Raw genomic sequence first — 17,426 nt, 5'->3', positions numbered from 1 at the left:
TTTTATTTTAAATAAAAATTTGTTAACAGTTAACAAATATTTATTAACCATTAATAAATATTTATTAACAGTTAATAAATATTTGTTAACTGTTAACAAATTTTTATTAATATTTAATAAATCGTATTTAATAAATAATTTGTTAACTGTTAATAAATATTCATTAAATCCTATGATGTTAAAAAATCATTTATTAACAATTAATGAAGCTTATTAAGTATAAACAAATCCTTATATCAGTGTGCTTGCTTCAAAAGTATGTTTTTAACTCAATATAATCTAATTCTCAAGCCAACAAACATATTTTATAGGGATGAATTAAAATTAAAACACCAGAAAGCGCGTCAGAAAACAACAGCCGTAAAACTGATAACACTTGTCATTTTTTTTCGGTTAGTTATAAGTTTTAATTCTTCACGTCAGGAGACCGTCTTCGCGGTTAATTATTATTGCAATGCATAAATAAATACTATATTTATTAGAACAAAATCCAATATAATTAATAACTACTGGGTGTAGAGATTTATCCAACTAACGTATGCAATTAAAGATTTTTATTTACTAGATAATCTTAAAGTGTCTGTCGTTGATTATTTAGTCATTAAATATTAAAGATATTAAACAATAACTAGTATCTTATAATTCGAACAATTTTTTATTAAATAAAATCATCCTAACATCATCACAGATTAATTATTTTTATATAAGAAAAATAATCTAGTGGATAATTGTAACTACATGCAAGCTCTAATATTTGTAAACTAAAATTTTAACAAATTAAAAAATGGATTTTATTTTATAATCAGGATTTTTTATGAGTATTGTAGGAATTTACTGGTTAATAATTTTTAAATTTATAGATATATTTTAGAAGCAAATTAAATGATAAACTGATTGAAAAATATTTGGTATTTTTTAAATAAGTCGGTATTGTCTTTATTTTATTAAAAGATGTAAATATTATGAAAAAAATGTGATATTTTATACATATAATAGTGACCACTGCAATGTACTCATTATTTTGATACTTTCACGCGTCAAACAACCACCCACTCACCTAACCCCTCAGACGAGAGACTGAGGCGAGGAAAAAATGAATATAAATATGAGTATGAATACTAAACACATCCGACCCGGTTTGATTCGAAAAAAAATTAAAAACGCGAATGAATAAAAGTAAAAAACAGTATTATACATAGTACAGTAGTTTAATACTGTACGGGATGACTTGAATGGTGGACCATGCTACGAAGAGTCCGTTATTCGCCTACGATTCAAAAGCGCTCGGTTAGAAATGAGAGACGCGCGACCAGACCGGTCGTTAACGACAATGGGCTTTTGTTTTTTCGGGGGCAGATGTTAGTCTCAACACACTGAGATTCTGTGCACCTATAAGAGAGATGTTGTAATATTTCTGTGTGTGAATGGGGAGCGTGCAGACGAACACGCGATACGCAGTAGTACGGTTTTAACCCTTTTTCTTAACCCTATTTATAATCAAGAGACACATCCTATCCTTTTGGTTTTTTGCAGACTTAATCTTTTTTAAATATTTTTACTTGTGTATATATTTTTACTTGACAAATTTTTTTTTAATAAAAAAGTTAAAAATAAAAAAAAAAATTTTTTTCTTTTTTAATTAATGTTATTATTTTGATAGAAGGATTTGTTTATATTTAATAAGCTTTATTAATTGGTAATAAATGATTTTTTAACATCATAGAATTTAATAAATATTTATTACCAGTAAGTAAATTATTTATTAAATGTTAATAAATATTTGTTAGCAGTTAAAAAATATTTATTAACAGTTAATAAGTAATTTATTAAGTACAATTTATTAACTATTAATAAATATTTATTAATGGTTAATGAATATTTGTTAACTGTTAACAAATATTTATTTAAAATCAAAAGCAAAAATAGCAATTTTCTTTTGATACTTTTTTTAACCCTATAGCTGGAATACATGATAATTATTCAATTCACTAAATAAATTAACCTTTTTTATATTTAAAAATATAAAATAGAATTTGGTATTTTACAATAAACGTTATTATAATGTAATATAATTAATGCAAATAATTTATAAAGATGATTTTTACTTATAAGCAATCTTCATATCATATGACATTGCAAGCCAAACAAATTCACTCAAAAAAATATTTATTAACTGTTAATGAATATTTGTTAACTATTAAGAAATACTTATTAACTATTAATAAATATACTTTCTTCTCAAATAAATATTTATTGAATGTTAAAAAATATTTATTAAAATTCAATAATTGTCTTCAAATAAATTAAATTATCAATAGTTAATAAATCCTTCTATCAATATACGAAAAATTTTTTGTAGGAAATTAAATTTTCTGTAAAAAAGCTCCTCATTTTTTTGATATTTTATACAGAATATTTAAACAAAATATAAAAAGTAGAATTTTACAAAACATCAAATTTCACTGCATAAAAAAAAATTTACAAAATTTTTTTTTCTCCTAAGATGTAGAGTGGATAAATGTCACGTATATAAAAATAATAAAGAGCAAAAATGCAGATAAAAATCATGAGTAGAAAACTTGAAGATTGTAGTTAAGCGACGGGAAAAATAAGAAACGGGTAAACAGTTACGGACAACGGAATTTTATTGTGTTGAAAGAGAGTGTGGTAAAAGATGGAGATGAAGATGAGAGGAAGAATAGCTGGCGGAAGTGCCCGGGAAGAACAAAACCGAGAATAGTAAGTAAATAGTGAAAACTAACTATAAGATCTGGGGAAGAATAAAATCTTATGGGTTGAGCAGTGGCACATACTCACACAAACTATCATATATATATTACACACAAAAATATGGGGATGGAGTATAATGGACAATATTGCTCGGGTATAACTTGGATTGCTTATAAATTGCTCCATACATTTATAATACTGATACCGACATAATATATTTTTATACTGGTTGATTTTTGGGCAAGACGTTGGAAAATTTTGCTCTGTGTCGAGGAACAGTAATAGTAATAGTAACGAATTGAGTGGCTGAGAAAATAGTGGATAGAATTGTGAGTTGCGAGGAGGAAATTCGATGTTAGACGTTATGTCTCTTGCTCGGGATCTGGAATGTCCCGAGGCAGCCGCTTGTTAGAACGTTCGTCCTGTCAAAACGTCCAGAGGACACATTGATGCAATCGAATTACGATCATCCCCGGGGCCGTCCCGCTCAAACCAATAATTTCATTATCCATTAGTATTGGGTCGCGCCAATTTCCTCCAGGTTTCTCCCTGCGCCCTGCCGATATATATCTTTACTAGTCTCTACATCTAGAAATATATAGACATATAGATAGATGTACAGATGAACAAGCCACCCGACGTCATGTCATGTGTTCACGTACTTCACTACCCCCATTGTTACGTTCGGTTATAAATCCAGAGACTAGACCGATACAAAAAACCGATTGATTAATTCAAATTCAATTATTATATGTCGATATATAAATTTCATCGAATTACTTTTTTAAATGACAACTCGATATTTAATTATTTGCCTTCTGGATTTTTTTTTTGATGGGGAGTCAAGAGTTCGAATAAAAAAAATTTTTTTTAGCCTCGGATTTAATTATTGAAATTTAAAGTCAAATTAATTGATAGTTTGGAGTATAAAAATTTTTTTAATTTATTTTTTATATAAATTATTGAAGAAATTAATTAATTCTTTTATTTAGAGTTTAATTTTTTTGTTAAATAATTTTTTTTGGACTAACAAAAATTTATGAATTAATTTTTGATAAAAATTAATTAAATCTTTAATTTAGAGTTAAATTTTTCTGTTAAATAATTTTTTTTGGACTAAAAAAAATTTATGAATTAATTTTTGATAAAAATTATAGAAAAAATAAATTAAATTTTTAGTTTAGAGTTCAATTTTTTATTAAATAATTTTTTTTGGACTAAAAAAAATTTATGAATTAATTTTTGATAAAAATTCAAGAAAATTAATTAAATCTTTAGTTTAAAATTCTATTTTATAATTAAATAATTTTTTTACTGTAAAAAAATTCATTTTTTAAATAAAAAAAAATTGAGAAAATTAAAAATTTTTTATCTGAGACGCAAAATTAATGTCTAGAGTTCGAATCCTGATCAAAGTAATTTTTTTTACGATAAATCTGAATGAAATTAAATATACTTAATTTAATTTTATAAAATAAAATTATTTATAATAAAAAAATATTGACAAAAAATTCAATAAATAAAAATACGAACCAAAGTATCGATTAATTTTGTACGCCATAAAGGATTTAAAGTATAGACCACAAATTTGAGAACAATAAACCACAAAATTACCGAACTAACTCCTTAATTTAATTAAAAACAATCACATTTTGCGTTAAAAGTAAGCTCCTGCTCAACCAACGGCCTCGACAAACAAAATGAAGCTTCTGTAACCGAAATTTGATAATTACAAAACACACATGAGTGTAGATCGGTCCATGCTTGAATGCTGACTGGGTTAGACGGCGAGGAGGGGGCCGGGCCCCAGTTACATCAAAAGAATTTAAAATAAGGACCCTAGCGCGCGCACACTGCCCTCCGTCAGAATCATTTCTTGCGAGGAGGGGTGGGGGCCTTATTTCCACTCACATACTCGCACATGTCCATCTATGAGCAGCAGAGTTTAAATTTGAGACGGAGAAAGAACGGCTTTCTATGATTTTTTGTCGTCAACCCTTACCAGTGTCTCCTTCGGGCCTTTCACCCAGAGCTGCTTTTTCTTCCCCTTTTTACGGATCCGTTTTTTAGAGAGCACCCTCGTGCTGGGGCATGACGCGCGATATCCGCGCCCCAACAAAGAAATCGCCGTTTTTCCTTTCCCATACTCTCCCCACTCTCTCGCGGATCCTGTCCTGGTATGACAGTAAAAAACTCTGGTACGTTGCGAGGATCAAATGCGAATCGTTTTTTTTATTTATATACTGCTTATTCTGGACCTTGTCATACCTTGTACCTTATACCTGTATCCTGGGAGTTTTTTAATCCTCCTGTTTTTTTCCGGTAACGTGCCCTCGATTTTTTTGCCAGTAGTTTTGATAGTAAAAATTATTTTTATTTGCAATGGGCCATTTTAATAAAAGTTATGTTTTTTATGAATTATTTGTTGTTTTTTTAGAACTAAGCTTAAGACAATTTTCGATAAAAAATTTTAATAATTATTTATTTTCAACTAGCAACCTTGCAGTCACTATGTGACTATAAATAAAATTTTGCTTTATGAAATAATGACTTCTGTTAAATTGCACTGTACTTTCTTAAATATTGACTTTTTTAAAGATATAAGCTCATCCTGATGTTACAATCATCAAGAGCTTTCATTTGAATACCCACATGCATTTTTAATATATTTTTCATATATACATATATATTTAATATATATAAATATATAAAATATATGAAAAATTAATGTGGGTACTCATATGAAAGGTCTCGATGAGTGTAACATCAAGATGAGCTTATATCTTTAAAAATGTTAATAGTTCACGAGATACAAGGTCATTTCTTAATTATTGACGTTTTTAAAGATATAAGCTCATCTCGATGTTACACTCATCAAGACCTTTTATTTGAGTACCCACACGCATTTTCATATATTTTTCATATATACATATATATAATATATATAAAATATATAAAAAATTGATGTGGGTATTCAAATGAAAGGTCTTGATGAGTACAACATCGGAATGAGCTTATATCTTTAAAAATGTCAATAGTTCACAAGATACAAAGTCATTTCTTAATTATGTATCTAGAGATAGAGAATTTTCAAATGCAGCCTAAATGCTTGTCATAATAAATTAACTATCGGTGAGAATGATATGAAACCTTGAAAAGGCACAAATTCAAGTCAAGACCTCTGCAATAATACTAAATTTCACTAAAAAAAACGATTTTATCACATGAATATCCTAGACACAAAATTTTTCTTATTCTCTTTATAACATAGATTATTAGAACAAATAATAAATTTTTATTAAAAAAAATTAAAATAACTTACAATTAAAAATTGTTTAACTACCTTTTGAACCTCAAATTTTTCCAAGTACTTTTTTATAAAAATAAAACCAACTCTATCTCTAAACCGACAAGTGACGATAATTTATCAAAAATAAGCACAATACCCAATTTCAAGCCCATTTAAAAAAAATTACCATCTCACAATTCGCAAAATAAGAAACCCTTTCCCATAAGTCTCTCCAGGAATCCCAGGAGTCCATCTAAAAATAATTACGGCCGTCTATTTTTCATAACTCATACATAATAAAATCGCTATAAAATAAAATCCGAGTCACGGTACCCAAACAAAAAATGACAATGAAAAAATAACGTATGTCAAAAATCGGTTTAAAATATTTGACGAGGAAAATGCCACTCATCTTATATTTTATTTTTCACACATTATATTTATCCGTATATACATATATACATATGAAGACCAAATTCTGTTCTGTTCTATGCCGGACTGGGTTCTCACGGCAAGTGAATGGATCACATTTTGGCTGAACATGTCGTCTATCGTGGGAGGATCGGAATCGTGAGTCGGTCTTTTGTGACCGACACTGAGTAGTGTGCAGGACATTGTCCATTTACTACACTCCATTTACCAGACTACCGTACACTACACACATATATATGATGTGTATACAGGATATACCTTGCTATACAACAGGTCCCGGGCCCAGTAGAAACTGACCTGTCCCCTCGGGACCTTTTCAAGACGTCACTGCTTCTCCATCCCATACACAACACAACTCACAACATACAACACATATCTATATCTACTCGACAATCCACAATAATATAATAAATATATATTTCCTTTCATCTAAAAAAAAACCCTTTCGTGATTTTTGATCAAAAAAAAGGAAAGAAAAATAAAATAAATCATGTGGGTACAGTTATGATCTTCCCAGGTGCTCCAGGTGCTTTCACTTTTATAGTTCAATCCTTCTAAAATCCGTTCTCACGCGTTTTACTTTGTACTTTGAATTTAATTTACGCGGCTACTCCTACACAACTACACCGGATAATTTTTCTTTTGGCTTCTGTATTTACACGTTTTATTTTTTTTTAGATTTTGGGGACAGTGAACTTTAATAAAAAAATTTATTACATTAAAGTTAGCAGTCTTGACCATTTTTTAATTTTTTTTTTAATAAACAAATTTTATTTTAAAAATTATTAAAACTAATTGCATTTTTAAAATTTCTACACTGATAGAAGGAATTATTAACTGTTAATAATTTAATTTATTAAGTTTTAATAAATATTTTTTAACATTCAATGAATATATTTATTAACAATTAATAAATACTTAGTTGAGTGAATTTGTTTCGCTTGCAATGTCACATAATATGAAGATTGCTTATAAACAAAAATCATCTTTCTTAATTATTTGCATTAATTATATTAAATTATAATAACGTTTATTGTAAAATACCAAATTCTACCACAGCTCATAATTATCTTCTATATTTTTAAATATCAAAAACGTTAATTTATTTAATGAATTTAATTATTATGATGTATTCCAGCTATAGGGTTATAAAAAGTATCAAAGGAAAATTGTTATTTTTGCTTTTTATTTTAAATAAATATTTGTTAACTGTTAACAAATATTTATTAACATTTAATAAATCGTATTTAATAAATAATTTATTAACTGTTAATAAATATTTATTAAATCCTATGATGTTAAAAAATCATTTATTAACAATTAATGAAGCTTATTAAAAATAAACAAATCTATCAGTGCAGTCTTGACCATTTTTTAATTTTTTTTAACAAACAAAAAAATTGCATTTTTAATTTATTAAAATCTCTACAGGTCAATTTTTTTGCCATAATTTATTTGTTAAAAAAATTTTTAAAACTATTAAATTAATTTTAATAATAATAATAATAATAATAATAATAATAATAATAATTTGAAATATAAACAATTTAATTAGACAATTTATTACACGGTTCAACAGATAATAATAGTTATAGTCAGTACCTATGGTTTCAAATTCGTCGCGTTGTTAAGCTGTACACACATTTGTTATTACATGGGACGCCGCGGAGAAATGAATGCAAGTTGTGTGATACGATGTACAATAAATCCAGTGAAAAGTAAAGTTTTGCGGTGCGTGGCTAGCAGAGGTATCGCGAGCGAGCGGTAAAAGTTCACAATGAATTCAAACAACACAACAATATAATAATGTAACGAGCACCGTGATATTCACCGTGAGTTATAATTAACCGGTGGTAGTTTGACGTCGGTTGTAACTGGTGGACACACAATGTCGCGGGTTTGCGATTCGCTACATCTTCATAATCCCAAACGTAATTATTATTATTGTAATTATTATTACTGGTGGTGTACATTTGTAATATTACCTACGTTTTATTCACTTTCTATTCGAGGCATATATTAATGATAAAATATAAACAATGACAATTATGTTCAACGTATTGTAAATTTTAGATTCTCGATTTTAATTAATTATTAGCAACCTTGCAGTGAACTGTAAATAAATAAAATTTTGCTTTATTAAATAATGACATTTGTTAAATTGCACTTTACTTTCTTAAATATTAACGTTTTTTAAGATATAAGCTCATCCCGATGTTACACTCATCAAGAGCTTTCATTTGAGTACCCACATGCATTTTTGATATATTTTTCATATTTACATATATATAATATATATAAATATATAAAATATATGAAAAATTGATGTGGGTACTCAAATCAAAGGTCTTGAAGAGTGTAACATCGGGATGAGCTAATATCTTCAAAAATTTTAATAGTTCACAAGATACAAAGTCATTTCTTACACGGAAAAAAGAAAACTCGAAAAATTACAGTATAAAATGTAAAATCGGTCCCGTCGTAATCAAAACTAGAAAAATTACAGTTTGAAATAATATTTTTCTAAATTTAATTTTTTAATTTAATATTCAGAGCTTTCAATGTAAATTTTATATTTTACAATGTAATTTTTATAAAATCTGTAATAATTATATTAGAAACTGTAATTTTTCCAGTTTTCATCACGAAGCGCCACGTTGCATTATATACTGTAATTTTTCGAGTTTTCTTTTTTCCATGTAATTATGTATCTAGAGCCATGTAATTATGTATCTAAAACCCATATTATCTTAATAATATAAAAACTCTTAATAATATAGATTATCATTTTCTTTTTTTTTTTTTTTGATATTATAAAGTCAGCAAATATTTACAATTAATTTCAACAAAATTAAAAACATATTAATAAATATTTATCTGTTAAATAAAATATTTGTGTTGGTACCCAGTAGAGAGTGAAACTGCAACACGATACAGCAACAGCTCCAGATATTTATATATTTAATGTTTACTCTGTTCTGTTGGGGATCTCTTCAGACTTGAGACTTCTCGACTAGACCCAAAACACTTAATATAATGCTTAATACTATTCTAACACCAAACTTTTCTGGTCGGACACTGCTGTAGATCTCGTCGCTTTACATTGGTCGCATCTTCTATACATAAACATATGTATACAATACACAACTCTAGTCTTATAGAATACATCCGAGTTTTAGAGTTTTAAGTCTGTTGTGTTGTGGGTAAATTATTTATTCTTTAAAAAGTAAACCTTATAATAGCCCGGATAAGTTACAAGTTTCAAGTGGAGAAGAACTGTTTTCTTCTTTAATATTTTGGAGTTTATTTTTCAAATTTAAGATCTAGTTAATTATTTTTAATTCATTTTAAAGAAATAGAAAAAATTTAAGTGTGTTTTTCAATAAGGAAACCTTCGAGTTCCCCAAAAAAATTCAAAAAATTTTAACATACAAATATATTTAGAGCCCTCGGACAAGAAATTATAAATAGCGGCTGAAGTTGTGGAGCAAGTTCACGGGAACTCGGTATAGTGTTATATATTATATATATAAATATAAAGTTTAAGTTATTTAGCGTAGCGGAGTAAGTGAGGGAGACAGTGGGAGGATGTTTTTAGATTTTGTTATGTTTTTTCTCGCTCTTTTTACCGCTCAGGGTTAGCTAGGAGTTCATATTAATATTCAGATAACTGATCGAGTAGAAATAAGATCAAAATCTGTCTTTTCTTTTTTTTTTTTTTTTTATATATTATTAATAACTAGCTGGCTGACCTGAGACATTTTTTGTCCAAATTTTAAAGTATTTTCTCATAATTTTTTTTCATCAATTAAATTGATCAAAATCGCGCTATTTAGTTATTAATTACAAGATTAAATCTTGTAAGAAAATAAAATAAAAATAATTAAAAGATTAAGTTTTTTTGATTGAAAAAATAAAAAATTACCCTTTTTTTCCTTAAACGTATAAATAATTATAATATTAATAATAATTTGAGAAGAAAAAAAATTAAGATAAAATCTCGATTTTTTTTTTAATAATAATGTTTAAATCTCTATCAAAATTCTGTTTATTTTACAAGATTCTACTTTGTCACATGTTAGAACAAAATAAGTATAAATAAATAAAAGACAGTAGAGTGTCTTTTCATACGTATTCATATACATAATAATATACCGACTTTGTACCGTAATATATGCAGATATCTGATCAACAAAGATCTCGTGGAAAATCTCCTATGGGAACGCCGGAAGCTCGTTATTCAGATAACAAAACTATTTTTACGCGTCGCCATGTTACTTTTTAGAAACTTTTTACTTTTAAGAAAATATTATACGCTATGTTGTTTAATTTAGTGTTAATAATTCCATGCTAGTATGTAGTATGCACTGTTACTGCAAAGAAACAGGGAGGGATAATTGAATTGTTAATAGCGGCCATTGCAATTGTACCATTGGCTCACGAGAGTCAATAACTCCGCGTGATATAATTTTTACAAATGTAACTTGATGTAACTATTGTAGTTAATTGGAGAAATGTTGAGGCAAGGGTTCTTTTTTTTACCGGCCATTTTTATCTTTTATATTTCATAATAATTTATTAAAAATAATTATAAAATTTCTTGTGGATCAAAATCAAATAATAAAAAATTTTTCATTAAAAATTGATAAAGATCTTTAATATAAATCAAATTTCTATCAATAGAACTCCATCTACACTGATAGAAGGATTTGTTTATATTTAATAAGCTTTATTAATTGTTAATAAATGATTTTTTAATAAATATTTATTAATAAATTATTTATTAAATGTTATTAAATATTTGTTAACAGTTAACAAATATTTATTAAAAGTTAATAAGTAATTTATTAAGTACAATTTATTAACTGTTAATAATTATTTATTGATGGTTAATGAATATCCCTATAGCTGGAAATCATGATAATAATTCAATTCACTAAATAAATTACCGTTTTAATATTTTAAAATATAAAAGATAATTATGAGCTGTGGTATAGAATTTTGTATTTTACAATAAACGTTATTGTAATGTAATATAATTAATCCAAATAATTTATAAAGATGATTTTTGTTTATAAGCAATCTTCATATCATGTGACATTGCGAGCCAAACAAATTCACTTAAAAAAATATTTATTAACTATTAATAAATATTTGTTAAATATTAATAACTTCTTATTAACTATTAATAAATGTACCTTTCTCCCAAATAAATATTTATTAAATGTTAAAAAATATTTATTAAAATTTAATAAATTAAGTCTTCAAATAAATTAAATTATTAATAACTAATAAACCTTATTAACTGTTAATAAATGATTTTTTAACGACATAGGATTTAATAAATATTTATTAACAGTTAATAAATTATTTATTAAATACAATTTATTAAATATTTATTAACTATTAATAAATACTTACTAACTATTAATAAGTATACTTTCCTCCCAATTAAATATTTATTGAATGTTAAAAAATATTTATTAAAATTTAATAAATTAAAAAATTGCCTTCAAATAAATTAAATTATTAGTAGTTAATAAATCCTTTTATCTGTGTGGAACAAAAATTTCATAATAATTTTTTTTAAATTTCTTGTGGAACAAAATAAAATATTTCAGCTAAAATAATAAATAATTTTCAATAAAAATTGATAAAGATCTTTAAGATAAATCAAATTTCTATCAATGGAAATCTATTTAGGCCCTTTTTTTATTACTTTTTTTTTAAGCGCTAAAAAGCTACCAAAAAAATGAAGACTCAAAAAGTAATAAATAAAATGTATTAAAAAATAAGTTGAAAGGTTTAATGTAACAGGTAGATAAAAAATGGGACAAGGTGAGAAATAGGTACAAAGTAATTGAATATAATCTTATAATATTATAGGGGAAGCACTTTTAAACTGCTGCATTACTAAAATCTCTAAAGTGTTTAAAGTGACCCTTAGCCCAGTGGTCAGGTAGAAGCGGATGCTGGAAAAAGGATCTGCCATACAAGCCAGTTTTTATTTAAGCGTGTGTCTAAGTGTGCAGGGGGAGACTGCCCTTCTTCTCTCCGCTCGGCCAACTTACATTATATTATTGTATATATTGTATATATTATATTATGCAGAGGACAAGTGAGTATGAAGGAGCGACAAACCGTGCATAATAGGAGCAGATCATTACCGAAAGGCATTCGCACCTAGAAGAGGAGGGTCTCCTCGGACAATGCCGGACAATGGCCTGGGAAACCGAGACTCCACAACATAAAATGCTAAATATAAATATCTATTCTTTTCTTTTCAACCTGACTTGGATTAGACTTAATCTTTAGTCTTTTTTGTCTGGTGGTTTATTTTTTACAGTCTTATTTATGTTTTTTAATTTACTAGCGAGGAAAATTGTTTTGGAAATGCCTTCTGTCTCTGCAAGCTCGATTGGGGAGCAAATTTAGGAGCTAATAACCCATCCCCGGTCTGGGTTACGGCCATTGCCCAGATTGGATTGACGATATACTGTCGTTGATAATAGTTGGATTTGCGGAGATAAATATCGGATTACTATAAAGAAAATTTAGCTTTTTTTTTTAGTTTATGACTTAATTATTTTATTTATTTTGTTAATTAATTAATTTAAAATAAAGAAGATAATATTTGAAAATTAATTGATGAAAAGTAAGAAGATTAATTTAATTTTTTAAAATGTATTTTAATTATTATAATGATATTAATTATAATTAAAGAAGAAAAGATCTATTATCATAATTTGAAATTAATTATTAAAGTTAATTAAATAAAGATAAAAGTCTTGGATTTATTGACGTAAAACATTAATTTTTTAAGAATTTATGATAATTTTATTAATGTGAATAAGTGGGAAAATAAATTGTAATGAATATTGAGAGTAAAATTATCTTTTAATCAATAAAAAAGCATTCTGAGATTTATTATTGTAAGAAATTAAATTTGAGATATTTATAATAATTAAAATTATGAAAATTAATTGAATTAAACAATTTATTAAGAAATAATAAAATTCTTAGATTTATTATCGATGTAATAAAATTAAAATTTATATTTTTTTTTAGTATTAATAATTAACAAGATAATATTCTGATTATTAAAAAAAATATCTATTGATATAATTAAAAATTAAACGATAAAATTTTTAATAAAATAATTTTTAAATTGATTTTAAATAATTAATAACCGAAATTTTGATTAGAATTATTAAAAATCAATTATTTTACGTCAAAAAACTTCTTAATTTTTATTTAAATTAATTCAATAAATTGAATAATTAAAAAGTAATAAAATTCTCAGATTTATTATCGATGTAATAAAATTAAAATTTGTATTTTTTTTAGTATTAATAATTAACAAGATAAAAGTCTGATTATAAAAAAAAAATATCTATTGATATAATTGAAAATTAAACGATAAAATTTTTTATTAAAATATTTTTTAAATTGATTTTAAATAATTAATAATAGAAATTTTGATTAGAACTATTAAAAATTAATTATTTTACCAGAAAAACTTAATTTTTATTTAAATTAATTCAATAAAAAAATCATAAATTCTTCAAAAAAAAAAAAATATTTAATATCGATTTTAAAAATATCAAGTAGCCAACACCGACGACTTGTCTGACTGGTGATGTGCCGCCACCTGGCCGTCATATTGTCGAACTAAACATCTTCTGTCTATTGTCTTATTACTTATCACAAAAATTGATCAGTTTTTAATTTAATTATTAAAAAATCTTTCTAATAAAAAGAATTTAAGCTTGTATTAATATTAAAAAAAAAAATAAAAATGAAATAAAATAGTTTGGAAAGTAACAATTTATAATTCTCGAAGCATAAGACGGCTTACGTTACCTGGGCGCGTGCTGAGCCCAGTGTCTGAGAGGATGAGACAAAAAAGGGGTAACGCCACGCGCCAGGTTAATCTCTACTAAAGTCAGCGTGTTTTTTGCCGAGCCGTTTATTTGAGCTCGCGTCGCTGAATGACCTAGAATAATAATAAAATAAAGAGTAGGCCTTGTGGAATAGAAGAAAAAATAGAGAATAGGAGCTGTAGACTACTGAAGACAGCTCGAGAAATAGAAGAAAAATACATAAGAAGAAGGAACATGTGAGGAAGATAAAATAAAGCAATGCAACGCTTGCTTAAACTATTCAAAAGTAAAGGCTGAAGGCTGCTTTGTAATTTATAGTAATCAAAGACAATATTATATGAATGTGTGATGGTGTATAGTATAGAGGCATATGTCTCGCACGTGCCGACACCGACACCGACACTAGATGTACTCGATGTTTGTTAAATAACATCTTCCAACTCTTTAAGCTCACGGCGGTTCTTTAGCGAGATTATTCTGCCCTAAGTACCGCCGACTATTTTCATTCCGACGACGCTTTTGATTCATCGCCGTTTTGTTTATCCTTAGCTTGTTTTATTGCAAGGGGTAATTATCATTGTTAGATATTTTTTATTGTTATTATTAATGTTCAATAGAAACAGTCAATAGAAAATTAGATAACTCTCTTGTTTGTAGTCTTAGTGAAGAAAATATTTTAAAAATTTTTTTAATGGAAATCTTGGGTGTTTACACGGATAGAAGGATTTCTTAGCATTTAAGAAGATTTCTTTGTATTTAAGAAATTATTTCTTAAACATCATTTCTTAGCATTTAATAAATATTTCTTAGTATTTAATAAATATTTTTTTGTATTTAAGAAATATTTCTTAATATTTATATTTCTTAGTATTTAAGAAATATTTCTTAAATACCAAGAAATGATGTATAAGAAATGACTTCTTAAATACAAAGAAATCTTTTTATATACTAAGAAATCCTTCTATCAGTGTACACAGAAAGAAAAATTTCTTGATTAGAGAACAAAATTCTTGACTCAAGAAAATTTTCGGGGCTTTTTTTATAAAAAATTTAATTTCTTAAAAAAAAAAGATATCATTTGTTTGTATCTTTAATATTTTACTTGTAATAATTATAAAAATATTATTAATAAATTTTTTTTTTCATTTTTTATTTAAATTAACATTAGGTCTAGAAAATTAAACATGCGGAAAAATTTATAAGGAATTTATTGAATAAAATTTATTGACTGGAGAACAAAATTCTTGGCTCAAGAAAATTTGTCGGGTGCCTGAAGGAAGACTGAAGTTGTGTTGGCCGAAGTAAAAATTTTTTGAAATTCTGTTCTTGGTGGGTCATTTTTTCTTAATTCAAATTATCATAAATACTTGATACAATAAATTTTTATATTTGATCAAGATTTTTAGATACTTTAGGAAAGCAGCGCCACTTACTTCTGAGAAAAAAATTTTCTCACCTTGAGAAAATTTTTCTCTTGAATATTTGATACCCATTTTATATTATTTTAGCGTGCAATTATACATATTGAATGAAAAAAAATGATGAAATATTATTTGATCTTCTAATTTGACATGTTAATCGATAAAAATATTAATGAGAATTTACTTCTATCTTTATATTTAATTTTTTGGAGCAAGAGGCTGAATTTTCTCAAAAAAAAAAAGATTTTCTTGACTTTAAAAATTATTTTTGATCAAGATACGTATTTCTTAAAGCAAAAGAATTAACTTTGTTGGAATAAGTGAAGTTTCTTGTCAAAAAAATTTTTTTTTTCGCTCAAGAAAATAAGTAGGAAGAAAAATATTTTCTTGGCTTAAGTAAACCTTTTTTTCACTTATCACTTATCACAGTTTAATGGGTGATATTTATGATTGTGATTATTTTTTTTATTGAAGTAAATAACTCTTTTTTAAAAATTTTACAAATAGACTAAATATTTTTATAGCAATAAATTTAATTAAAAAATAAATCTTATAATAGTTAATTAAATTTTTACTGTTAAATTTTAAAAAAATTTTATAATTTTTTTATTAAAATTTTGTCTTTATTTTATAAACAATAAAAATTTCTTATTAATTAAAAATGTAGTTAATTAATAATAATATTAAAAAAATTATTAACTTTGTAGGTTTAGATATTGATGTAAATTTGTGAAGGCAATTTTATAATATATTTTATAATTGTTAAATTATTTTAATGAATTTTTAATAAAATGATTGAGAAAATTATTTTAAAGATTTAAATGGCCAAAAAATTGTAAAAAAAAAAATAATTAATGAAAAAGGTGAAAAATAATGAATGAAAAATTAAAGATACGTTTGAAAAATAATAAACGGTGTTTATTCATAAAATGATGAAAGAGTACAAAGTGTAAATAATATGAAAACTAAACAAAAAATATTATAATATGTATTCTGTATAAATTCTGGGTAAAAATATAAACTGTGTATCGAGTGAATAAGAGTCGCTGAATGTTGTATATAGTGAGTACAAGTCGGGTAAGAAGTAAAGGAAGAATAAAAAGAATTATAAAACTCTTGCCCGGAGTACCAGAGTTAGTTTAAGTAGAGATAGAAAGTAAAAGCAGACGGAGTTAAAAAAGTGAGGAGAAATTATTAAGTAGGGTGGGTGGGGGTTTTACTTTTTTAAAAAATAAACTCGCGCATGACATTGCCCTAGCGACGTTTGTCACGCCGACTTATTCGGATACTAATTAAAAATTCAAACGCCGACACTTTAACTAGTTGCGCCCTTTTTACTTGTGGATTCTTATCTGTTTTTCTTTTTATTCTGCCAAGTCTCTGTTGCTGATTTTATATTTTTATCTTTTTATTTTGATATCACTTCCGACGGTTCGACTGACACTTGAATTTTTTTTGGTAAATTATTTTTATTCTTGTATTTAGGATAAAGTATTTACCAAATTTTTATATTAATAACAAATTCAACTACTAGGATGATTTATTTTAAAGATTATAATTAACCTTTTATAGATTTGTTAAAATTAGTATAAGGAAAAAATTTATTGGATAAAAAAATTTAAGATTGTTTAGTTGAAATAATAAAAAATGTAACAAACTAAAAAAAAATCG

The 17,426-nt window shown here is 25.8% G+C and overlaps 1 protein-coding gene and 1 long non-coding RNA gene across 3 annotated transcripts in view; both read right to left on the bottom strand.

Annotated features, from left to right (window-relative positions):
* Positions 1-17,426, bottom strand: part of LOC123262399 — a 110,206-nt gene that overhangs the window by 66,774 nt on the left and 26,006 nt on the right. The gene's annotated exons all lie outside the window — the stretch shown is intronic.
* LOC123262377 (B-cell lymphoma/leukemia 11A) overlaps positions 1-17,426 on the bottom strand; it is a 35,073-nt gene that overhangs the window by 15,840 nt on the left and 1,807 nt on the right. The window contains exon 1 of one of the 2 annotated variants that reach the window (XM_044724550.1): positions 4,264-4,392. The exons of the other annotated variant lie outside the window; for it this stretch is intronic. Within the exon in view, the coding sequence (XP_044580485.1) occupies positions 4,264-4,291 (28 nt within the window). The 5' untranslated portion in view covers positions 4,292-4,392. Of the gene's footprint in view, positions 1-4,263; positions 4,393-17,426 lie in introns of those variants that run through there. 2 annotated transcript variants of the gene reach the window in all.

This window comes from Cotesia glomerata, linkage group LG4 (assembly GCF_020080835.1).
Source record: "Cotesia glomerata isolate CgM1 linkage group LG4, MPM_Cglom_v2.3, whole genome shotgun sequence".
In the NCBI taxonomy this organism is placed as follows: Eukaryota; Metazoa; Arthropoda; class Insecta; order Hymenoptera; family Braconidae; genus Cotesia; species Cotesia glomerata.
The sequence above is the reverse complement of the archived record's forward strand: the minus strand, read 5'-3'. Positions and strand labels throughout refer to the sequence as shown.